Below are 12,425 nucleotides of genomic sequence, written 5' to 3' on the forward strand. Positions count from 1 at the left end.
TTTTTTTTCTATCAAATTTAAATATCGTTCTTTTAATTCTTGCGTTTTGCTTCGGTAATATTATTTTTTAAATTTAATTCTTTTTTTTTTCATTCTATATATATATATATTATAATTTTATTATTTAATATTAAATTAATTAAAAATTTATTTTTTTGTTAAACACGATATATATTTCACACATTGCAAATTTAGAAGATTAACACAAATATAGAAGATTTGTTCAAATTCACTTAGTTTTTTATATATTATTAAATTAGAATTGTATTTTTTTCTATATTATTAAAATAACCAGATTTAATAAACTTGTTAGCTCAATGATCTAAGTTTAAGATTTTTTTAATTTTATTTTTAAACTTTGTTGGGAATTGGGATTTTCTAATGAATTCAACTCTAAAATTTAACGAGGTTTAAATTTAAGGGATTAACCCATATTTAAAACATTCTTCCAAGTTTACTTGATTTTTTTTGTTTTACTTCTCTGAACTTACATTGTCTTAACTTTTTTTAATGCATATTTTTTAATTTTATCAGCCCATGGTGTGGTGTTAACCACCAATCTAGAATTACTCAAGTCATTTTTTTTTAGATTTAGTTTTTATTTTTGACATTCAATATTTAGTGACCTTTTTTGTTTTTTTTTATATATATTTTATAAGGTTATCATATTCTTATATCTCAAATCGCGTGTTTTTTTTTAATTATAGTTTGCTTGAGTTAATTAAATATTTTATTGTCTCAATATATTTAAAAAAAACATATGTGTTATTCAATATTTCAATCTTTCAGTATTTTAAAAGTTTTTAAGTCCAGAATGCATTAGATTTTTTACTTCATAATGTCTTTATATTTTTTTAAATTTAGAAAAAAATTTATCCAACCTACAACAGGGGCTGGTTAAGGAATTAGTACTTGTGCTATATAAAATAAGATGTTTTCATTTCTCATGTTCGACCTGTCATATTTTGAGTGGATGAACACTACATAAATAAGAGGCATGTCTTTCCAGCTAAGATTGGCCAGACCTTGATATACAAGCATACTAGAGCCAACCGGTTCTACCTCTCATTGGTAACGATAACAAGTCTAAGAAGACTATGAGATTGTAGTCTCTATATCGCTGTCCTGCTTGTTATACAAGCTGACAGGGGTTTATTGGTGTATCAGCAACTCAGTTTTTATAAAATACACATCTCTTCTTTTTTTAAAGATTTTCGAAAGAATAGAATAAAGATTATGAGGGTAATATAAAAAATTAAATTAAATTTACTTCCTTTACATATATAAACTCAATTTATTTATTAATTAAACTTAACTGTTAAAAAAAAAATAGCCCCAGACAAACCCGTGCTCTAAAGTCACTCGACTATATATAATCAAATGTGAGCGGAGGTGAGGGATTTTCTTGGAAGAAAATTACTCAAGAAAATTCCTCGCCGTTGTTAAGGATTAGAGCGGATATTATTGGCTGCCGACATCCTTAGTTTTTGTCCTGTCTCTGTCAATTAATGTAGGGTTTTGCACCAAACAAAAACTAATGTAAAGTTTAGTTTCTTCCATATAATTGCTCAACAAATTAGTAAAGCTCGTTCCAGGTATCATGATATTTGAGAATAAAAATACATGGAATACATATCCGATATCCTCTAGTCTATAATCTAAGATCATGGATAAGTAGTTAGTGAAATTATTACTAATTATTAAATCTTTCCAAATCATCTATTTAATAAATCACATTTAGAATGTGAATGTTTTCGCATTTAATAGCATAATTATAGTTATGAAATGGAATAATTAACGGTGTATCAATAACAAAATAATACAGACAAGCTTAATGATATGTAAAGATTGTATTTGTTTGGTCTATGATGTTAGACAGTGAACCTGATAATCTATATAAAAAAATATAAGCTTGGTTCTTTCCTTGAGAAATCATTAAGTTTTTTACAGTAATGTTTGGAATAATATTTTGTTAGAAAATTAGAATTGTACATGTGAGTCTATAATATTAAGTTGCACCGATATATGTAACATCATGGCATTTTTTTTAAAAAAAAAACAGGACCTTATTACACCTGAAATGCGAGGGGTGCACTTTTAAATTGTTTTAAAAAAAAAAGGTTTTAATCTCAATTGATGTGTAAATAAGTTAAAAAAATATATCTTATTGTGTCAAATAGAAAAACCAACGGCGAACATTATCTATTTACTAGAATTAAGTGGTGATGTTAAGAAATTTGGTGGATCGAGAGGGGAAGACATCATAAAATCCAAGCCTTTAAGTTGTTAGTATTGATAGCCACTTGAAATTTATTTTATTGTTAACTTTAAAATTTATAATAATTAATTGAGATATATACAAATTAATTTAAATATTTTATATAAATCAACAACAACAAAAAAAGCAATTCACATAAATTTTCCAAGAAAAAATAAAGAAAAACAACACCAAAAACATTCACGTAAGCATATAATTGTTTTTGTTATTTTTATTTGGTTTGTACATAAAAGGTATGTATAGGAATGCTTTTCAATTATGTTTGAGAGAGTGTGGAAATGATTATTTTTAAAATATATTTTATTTAAAAATATATTAAAATAATATATATATATATATATATAATTTTTAAAAACATATTTTTTTATATAAAACATCAAAAAAATTCAAAAACATAAAAAATAATTTTTTTATATAAAATATTCTTTGAAACACAATTTTAAGTGATGCCTAAATATTAGCTATCAAAATAAGATATAGGTAAATGCATGTTTGATATTGCAATTCAGAATGTTTTTTAAAAATGTTTTTTATTTTAAAATATATTGAAATATTTTTTATTTTTTTAATATTAATGTATCAAAATTATTAAAAATAAAGCACCTAACATGCATTTTAGTGCTTGTTTGACATTGAAATTTTTTATTATATTTTATTTTACTTTTTATTTAAAGAAACTCCACCTTTTTTAAAACATATTTTATGAGTTCAGGGACATAAATAAAATTCTAATTATTTTAAACTTTTATAACTCGAGCTTTTTGTTATCACGTCATGTTTTTGAGGGCTTTAACACTGAGATTGAATATGATTTTCATTAAAAAAAACTTTTTTTAAAATTAATTATTTTAAGTATTTTTTAATTATTTTAATAAGATGATATAGAAAATAATTTTAAAAAAATAAAAAATATATATTATTTAAATAAATAATATTTTAAAAAATAATATTTACGTACCCAATATCTTAAATTCCAGATCTGGGATCTTAGATTCCTCCTCTGACGAATAGACAGATTCTCTGTTAATAAATTTAGCATCTCCAGACTTTGACTCGTGAACTTTCAAGGTTGATTCCGCCATTTTTCCAATTATACCCCCACCGAACTTTGGGGTCCCACCCAAAACTAGATGCCCTGCGATGATGGGAGTATATGCGTGGAAATTTCACATTCAAAGATCGGATGGTGATGGTTTCCTAAAATCAAAGCCTGCAAACAAATCATTCAATTTTTTATGGATGCTAATTTATTTTTTTCATATTTAATAAAAATCTCATATAAATTAGCATGAGAAAATTTCTTATATTAACCTGCTCCACTTGTCAAATATGTGTACATGAAATGTAAGTGTGGTTTGTTTATATACCTATATTTTTCCTTTTGTTTCATCCTAATTATATCTTTTTATTCAATAATAAAAGATATTTTTAAAATATATTTACTTGTCAGTTAAAATTAAATATTTTCCCCAATTGTTTTTTAAAAAAACATAAACAATGCTCTTTAAAAACTCATGACATGTTCCATGAAGGTTTCGTGCTTTGTATAAAAAAGAAATCCCATTCCAAACAAAATAATAAATAATGTCATGTTAATAAAAATTAAAAAATTGAGAGGCAGCCAGTTCATATGAACAATGAATCTTCTATCTTTTTTAAAAAAGGTTTTTTATGTGTTGCATTATTTTACATGTTTATGTTTTAGGTTTTTAAAAGTTTTTATTCATCGTGCCACTCAAGGCTGCATACTTGGCATGATTTTTTTTTTTTTTTTTTACCTTTGACATTGTATTTTTGATGATTTTTATTTACTTTATCATTTCATGTATAGGTTTATTTTAAATTACTTATTTACTTTATCATTTCATGTATAGGTTGATTTTAAATTAGTTTTTGACATTGTATTTTTGATGATTTTTATTGTATTTTTATTTACTTTATCATTTCATGTATAGGTTTATTTTAAATTACTTTTTATTTTTTATTATATAATTAAAATAAAAAAAAATTATTATTAAACCCATTGTAGTTCAAAACTCAAGTTTTTTATCATATAATTAAAATAAAAAAAATTATTATTAAACCCATTATAGTTCAAAACTCAGGTAAATAGTTTGATGAGTTAAACCAAATTGACTATAATTAATTTAATATATTATTATTTTGGTATTTTTTGTTTAAATATCAACTTAAATTTATTTTTTTAATTCAATTTTTTTTTATCGGCCATAGGTTCTCTTTGAAGTTTGGTCTTTGTTTTTTTTTTGTTTTTTAATTTTTTTTTAAATTTTCAAAGTTGACGAAGTTATTTAAAAAAAAAAGCTTGCAAGTTTGGTCTTTGTTTTTTTTATTTTTATTTTTTTTTAAATTTGCAAAGCTGACCAAGTTATTTAAAAAAATAATTATAATTTACTTTAAACTCAGAATTTGCAAGGAGTCTACTTGAAAGTTTTAAAATTGACTTATTGTATTGAGTTTAATGATAATATGATAGTGTTCTCTATAAATTGACTATTCTTTGTTTTACAATAAAAAATTTTAGTTCAACCCTAGAAGTGAAGTAATATACTACTATGAGATTATGCTTTCAAATGATGAAAAAAAAAACAAAATAAAAGGAACAAACATGTATTTGTTCAAGGAAATAAGGATAAAAATATAAGATAAATGTTTCATAAATTTAGAGTGAATTTTGAACATTCCAAAATAAAAAATAGGAAGACATATTATCTTCATCTCTTTTGTCTTTGTTTGCTGCAAATCCTAGCCTTATACGGTGCACAAGAGGTGAGACACAAAAGATAAGTAGAGTGTGAAAGTGCTTGTGCCACCAAAGAATCATGGAAATTATGCATTTGTAATAAATAAATAAAAAATAAAAATCCTCTATTTTTGTCTGAATGAAATTGGAATGCATTTTGATCCAATGATACTCAATCCCCTTTGGTTCAATAACTTCCATTCATTTTTTAGAGATCGGTAAATTTTCTGCAGATTGGCGATATCCACAAAACCGTCCTTTTCCTCTAGTTGCCTGGTCACTCACCAACCACCACCACCAGATCTTGAAGCTTATGAGTTTTTTATTTTCTTTTTTCTTTTTTGAGACTTAAATTTCTTAAATATTAAACAGACACAACTTTCACTGAAAAATATTCGTATTAAATTTTATATGGAGACAAAATTCACTATATTATCACCAACCCCCCTTTGCCATACATGTTCCATGGAGCAAAAATAATCATCACTTCCCTTGAAACTTTATTTCCCTTCTCTCTCAACAACCCCATTTCCTTTTGCGCCTCCCTCTCAGTTCCATTCACAGTTTTTAACAAAAAAAGACTCAGTTTATTACCAAAAATACATAAAAGACTCGAACTTTCTGCCCCTCTCCCTCTGTTTGTGTGCTGCACTCATGGAACGTGCAAGGAGGCTAGCTAACCGTGCAATCTTGAAAAGGCTGGTTAATGAATCAAAGCAAAGTCACAAGCAGGCGAGAAATGATTCATCTTTGTTAAACTCTTCATCTCCTGTATCATACACACCTTCAAGGTATGTTTCCTCATTGTCATCATTTGGTTCCAGGAGTCCTAGATCAGGTATATTGCCAGGAACCAAAAATATTGCATCCCATAATGTTCCTGCTGGTTCTTATGGCATTGGGTCACAGATAAGATCCATTTCTGTCGAATCTTTGAAACCAAGTGACACTTTCCCTCGCCGCCATAACTCAGCCACCCCAGAAGAACAGACCAAAATGGCTGAGTTATGTGGCTTTGATACTCTTGATTCATTGATAGATGCAACTGTGCCTAAATCTATCAGACTTGATTCTATGAAGTTCTCAAAGTTTGATGGAGGGTTAACCGAGAGCCAAATGATTGAACATATGAAATATCTGGCATCAAAGAATAAGGTTTTTAAGTCCTATATTGGGATGGGATATTATAACACTCATGTTCCACCTGTGATTTTGAGGAATATAATGGAGAATCCGGCTTGGTATACCCAGTACACACCATACCAAGCTGAGATATCTCAGGGTAGATTGGAGTCTTTGCTCAATTACCAAACCATGATCACGGATCTTACTGGATTGCCTATGTCAAATGCTTCATTGCTTGATGAAGGGACTGCTGCTGCAGAGGCAATGGCCATGTGTAATAACATTCAAAAGGGAAAGAAAAAGACTTTTATTATTGCTAGTAATTGTCACCCTCAAACTATTGATATTTGTGATACTAGAGCCGGAGGTTTTGATCTTAAGGTAGTTACCGCAGATCTTAAGGACATTGATTATAAATCTGGGGATGTTTGTGGGGTCTTAGTTCAGTATCCCGGGACTGAAGGTGAAGTTTTGGATTATGGAGAGTTTGTAAAGAATGCTCATGCTCATGGAGTTAAGGTTGTTATGGCATCGGATTTGTTGGCATTAACGATGTTGAAGCCTCCTGGTGAGCTGGGTGCGGATATTGTTGTTGGTTCAGCTCAGAGGTTTGGTGTTCCAATGGGGTATGGCGGTCCTCATGCTGCGTTTTTGGCAACCTCACAGGAGTACAAGAGGATGATGCCTGGTAGAATTATTGGTGTTAGTGTTGATTCTTCAGGAAAGCCTGCTCTTCGCATGGCTATGCAAACTAGGGAGCAGCATATTCGCAGGGACAAGGCTACCAGCAACATCTGTACTGCTCAAGTAAGAGATTACTGTTTATATTGTTCTTTTCTTATTTATATTATGAGAACTGCTTGTATAGAGTAATGAAACTCATTAAGTTGCCCTGTGTTCTGACAAAGTTACGATACACAGCATGCCTAGCTCAAAATTATTGGCAGGAACATGATTACTAGTATTTCTACTAAACCACCAAAGCGAGCATAGTGCACATGTGTTGGTTGTGCTTCAATTGAATGGATTCTCTTGTTCTATTTAGGCATTGCTTGCAAACATGGCTGCTATGTATGCTGTCTATCATGGACCTGAAGGCCTTAAAACCATCGCCCAAAGGGTCCATGGTCTTGCTGGAGCATTCACAGTTGGACTGAAGAAACTTGGGACAGTTGAAGTCCAGGGCCTTCCCTTCTTTGACACTGTCAAGGTTAAGTGTGCTGATGCACATGCAATTGCTGATGCTGCTTACAAAAGCGAGATAAATTTGAGAGTTGTAGATGCAAAAACCGTAAGTGTAATCCCATCTGTTTTGTAATTTGACTAAACTATATGTCATGAGATTCTCAGAATATGCTTTGTTTTCCAGATTACTGTTTCTTTTGATGAAACAACCACCTTAGAGGATGTCGATAAACTTTTCAAAGTTTTTTCTGGTGGAAAGCCTGTAAGTACCATTCTACTACTGCAATTGCTAATAAGATTGTTACCGTGAATCATAATTTTGACAATAACTAAGAATTACATTCTTTCAAATGTCAGGTCCCTTTCACAGCTGCATCTCTGGCACCAGAGGTTCAGAATGTGATCCCACCTGGTCTAACAAGGGAGAGCCCATATCTGACGCATCCAATCTTTAACACGTATAGACTAGTTCTCAAAATCTGAACTACTTGGGGATGTTATTTGGAAGCCACTCTGACTTCTGTTTGACTTTATCAGGTACCATACCGAGCATGAGCTGCTCAGATACATGCATAGGCTGCAATCAAAAGATCTTTCTTTGTGTCACAGTATGATTCCACTGGGGTCTTGTACAATGAAATTGAATGCTACAAGTGAAATGATGCCAGTGACATTACCTAATTTCACCGATATCCACCCTTTTGCTCCTACTGAACAGTCTCAAGGTTACCAGGTAGATGGTTGCACGTGTTTCTTAAACAGAAACTTGACATGTGCTATGTTTTTTGTTGTGTGAGAACAGATATTGTGTATGAAGCAAATTGACCTTTGCTCAATTCTGGTACTGTCATAGGAAATGTTCGATGATTTGGGTAATCTATTGTGTACAATTACCGGGTTTGACTCTTTCTCATTCCAACCAAATGCTGGTGCTGCTGGAGAGTATGCTGGGCTCATGGTTATTCGTGCATATCATAAGGTAGGGCGACGTCAACTATTCAATGAAAAGATTGCTTATTCCTGCATTTGTTGCTTTTAAGAGCAAGAAATGCTTGATGCCTTTATGAAGAAACATTCTTTTCTTGCGAGGAGCAAAGTCAATTGCATTGAGTTATAATCATCGAGACTAAAAGCATGCCTCAAAGTAAAACCATGTTGATTTGCTTTGACTCTCCATTAAAAGAATTCCCACATCAGAGAGCATAGGTGCTATAGCGTGTTGTTGCTATTGTCATTAGAATCTCGAAAATATCTAGGCTCGAATTGTAACTGACAAAGGGATAGCTTGGCTGTAGCTTCTTTACATTAAAGATATTGATATCTTTACTTTACTTTACTCATGTGCCCAGGTCTCAAACCTTGCTGTATATCATCAAATCTCATATGGATTCTTTGTTTTGCATATGGCTGTTTCTTATGCCTGTCTCTCATTTGAATGAATACAATAGGCAAGAGGAGATCATCAACGAAATGTGTGCATCATACCTGTTTCAGCACATGGGACAAATCCTGCGAGTGCTGCCATGTGTGGAATGAAGATTGTTGCTGTTGGAACTGATGCCAAGGGAAACATCAATGTTGAAGAGCTAAGGAAGGCTGCTGAAGACAATAGGGACAAACTATCAGCACTTATGGTGAGACTATTTTGTTTCCTTGATGGATTGAAGTTTGTATTGGACAAAAATTCAGTGGAAGAGACGTTGGAAACCTCTCATGTGGCCCTTTTTTTGTATTAAATTTCAGGTTACATATCCCTCAACTCACGGGGTCTATGAAGAAGGAATTGATGAGATATGTAAGATAATTCATGACAATGGTGGTCAAGTATACATGGATGGGGCTAACATGAATGCTCAGGTCTGTGTTCTCAAGCTATCTCCATTTGGTTTTAGTGTTGGATATGTTGGTCCTTTCCACTTTTCTTACCATAAGCTTTCCTGTGTGATATGGTGATGTTCATAGAATATTTTCTGCAAAATACATAGACAGCTTCAACATCCTTTAATTCATAAATTCAACTTTTTTTGCCACGATGGCTGGTGGGTCTCTGAGTAGAGAAGGTATCCACCATCCTAATGTTGCTATGCAATCTAGTAATCTGGGAAGAGGTGCACTTGGGGGGTTTATGAGTCAGAATGCAAGCCAGACCATGATGTCTTTTTATTAATTCAAATTAGGAACTGCTTTGCATCGTTTTGCTTTATAGACTGCATTTAAACTTTATGAGCAAATAGTAAGCCAAAAATGTGGAGCTGATCCCTAGAGATTCATGGTCTTTCATACAGAGTCTGTGGGGTTTAAACTGGATAGCTCATGTCATCTGAATGACATTTTATGGACATCTCTGCATTAAAACTTTGTAAATGAGAGATTTGTTATTGAAAATATTATCATATTGATTTTATGTTTTTTGTCCCTACAGGTTGGTCTCACAAGCCCAGGTTTTATTGGAGCTGATGTTTGCCATCTCAATCTCCACAAAACATTTTGCATTCCGCATGGAGGTGGTGGTCCTGGCATGGGTCCTATTGGTGTGAAGAAGCACTTGGCACCATATCTTCCTTCACATCCTGTGGTATCTACTTTTTTACCATGAACAACTTCATCCATATCTACAGAGACTAGTTTAGCTTCTATTTAAGGATGATGTGACCCTGATGGGAGAAATGCTTCCTTAATTTCTGTTGGACTTAAGATATGCATGAAAAAACATTTTCATTCTTTATTGTATTCGACATCATCCTGTTGGTAATAGGAATACGTACTAATGGAATTACAGCAATTACCACTACTAAATGCTATCGTCTTCATGTCTTGATCATTCAGTTTTTTTAATTTCTTTGTTATTGTACTGAAGGTGCCTACAGGTGGTATTCCAGCCCCTGACCAGTCTCAACCTCTTGGCACCATTTCAGCTGCGCCTTGGGGCTCTGCACTTATCTTGCCAATATCATACACATACGTAGCGATGATGGGTTCAAAGGGGTTAACTGATGCTTCCAAGATAGCTATACTGAATGCAAACTACATGGCAAAGCGATTGGAGGTTCTTAATTTTTCCTTGACTTGCTTTCAATCTGTAATCAATAATCAATAAGTTCTGTAAACTGGTAAAGCTTCATTTATAAATCAGTTTATACGCTTGCTTTTCATTTCTACTACTACTTTATGATGTGTTTACCATGCATGGTAGCTTTATTCTATGCAATAAGACTTTAGGGTTATGAACTTACTCTTGAAATCAATTTGTGAATATCTTGTATGTTCTCTGATTTGTCTTTGTTATTGGTTTGTTTCTCAGAATTACTATCCCATTCTTTTCCGTGGTGTCAACGGAACAGTTGCCCATGAATTCATTGTGGACTTGAGAGGCGTTAAGGTAGTTCCTATTACATGTCTGTTTCATAGTTATTAATCAGAAGCGAGTAATCTAAAACACTCTTATTGCAGAACACCGCTGGAATTGAGCCTGAAGATGTTGCCAAGCGTCTTATGGACTATGGATTTCATGCACCTACAATGTCATGGCCAGTTCCTGGAACACTTATGATTGAACCCACTGAGAGTGAAAGCAAGGTAAGATTTGTAGTAGATTCCTCTCCTTTTTTCATTTTCCCAAGCTGTTCCTCCTCTCCCTTTCTCACATACTGAGTTTCAGTTGCATTTGACATACTTTGCAGGCAGAGTTAGACAGGTTCTGTGATGCGCTTATCTCCATTAGGGAAGAAATTGCAGAGATTGAGAAAGGCAAAGCTGATATCCACAACAATGTCCTCAAGGTGAAATTGCTTTTTATATTTTTTAATTCTTTACCTAGAAAACACTAGAGGCAATTTTAGTTTGATTTTTTCTACCTGCATTCTTTTGATTCATTTTGGAATCTGTTCTTATTCATGAGCTTTGGAGTGGTTATGGAAATTCTAAATGCAGGGAGCTCCTCATCCACCATCTTTGCTTATGGGAGATGCATGGACAAAACCATATTCTAGGGAATATGCAGCCTTCCCTGCTTCTTGGCTTCGTGTTGCCAAGTTCTGGCCTAGTACAGGTATGCATTCCCACCTTATTGTTTACTTGCTTCATACTTCCCATTTCATCATCTTGACTTTCAGTTGCCTTGTTTAATCTTATCCTCAATTGCCTTCGCTTTCTTTTGCATGGAGATAAATTGTCACACGAGCTATGCATAAAGCTAAATCTGATTTCATAATTGTTACTAATCTCTCTTAGAAGTTCTTTGTTTTATAGTTGTCTTTTGTCAATTAAATTCAAGAATATAATAATCTGAATCCAGCATGCATTCCAGAGTTGATATATTCAAGTCCATCTTCCTTGATACCTGTCCAGTTAATTGATTGACTCTTCTACGGTGCTTTTTTATCAGGTCGCGTCGACAATGTCTATGGTGACCGCAACCTCACCTGCACCCTTCTCTCAGTATCACAGGTTGTTGAAGAACAGGCTGCAGCTACTGCTTAATCCTCATGTCTATGTTCCTCGATGCAAGATTGTCTACACTATCAGCTCTTTCTATGTAAATCAGTTATTCACGTGCTCATTATTACAGCTGGTGAAATTCGTTTCTCGATATACTGTTGACCAGCTGCTCTAATATCAACGGTTGCTAATTGCAACTCTTAAAACTTTGTAATTACCATTGCTCTCTCCCTCTCTCGTACTGTGCCGAGACCGTCTTAATTGATGTCTGTCTAATGAGAAACAGGCATTTACCCCACTTGTCTAGTAAAAAAGACACCGCCTCGCCAATGCGAAGGTTGAGTTTATCATGCAATAGGAAATTACCTTTCGTCTGCACCTAAGTCTGGTAACATTTCGCCATGGGACCCCTTGTGTTAGCCTGGAAATGTGATTGAAATGGGGCTCCAAGACCAGAATGTGTGTGCAATGCGAAAGGTGAAACAGAATCGAAATCGGAGTTTCATGCTCTGCAGAAGACAAATTTGTCTTCACTGTTGTGGCTTGGCCTCACAGCATGCAAGAGCATAGCATATAGCATGCCGGAACTGAAAGCATAGTCTGGAAAATATGAAGGTGACATTGAGAAAGAACAGTTTT

General features: G+C 32.8%; 1 protein-coding gene across 1 annotated transcript; it reads left to right on the forward strand.

Moving 5' to 3' along the window:
• Positions 1–5,435: 5,435 nt before the first annotated feature.
• Positions 5,436–12,084, forward strand: LOC105122199 (glycine dehydrogenase (decarboxylating), mitochondrial). Its single transcript, XM_011021164.1, has 15 exons — positions 5,436–6,971; positions 7,210–7,455; positions 7,534–7,611; positions 7,707–7,807; positions 7,887–8,082; positions 8,203–8,328; positions 8,798–8,983; positions 9,093–9,206; positions 9,772–9,924; positions 10,207–10,395; positions 10,651–10,728; positions 10,800–10,925; positions 11,030–11,128; positions 11,280–11,397; positions 11,734–12,084. Exons 1-15 carry the CDS (start codon positions 5,694–5,696, stop codon positions 11,826–11,828), a joined length of 3,183 nt encoding a protein of 1,060 aa, XP_011019466.1. The 5' UTR covers positions 5,436–5,693; the 3' UTR covers positions 11,829–12,084.
• Positions 12,085–12,425: the final 341 nt, after the last annotated feature.

Source organism: Populus euphratica, unplaced genomic scaffold (assembly GCF_000495115.2).
Source record: "Populus euphratica unplaced genomic scaffold, PopEup_1.0 scaffold19.1, whole genome shotgun sequence".
NCBI lineage: Eukaryota > Viridiplantae > Streptophyta > Magnoliopsida > Malpighiales > Salicaceae > Populus > Populus euphratica.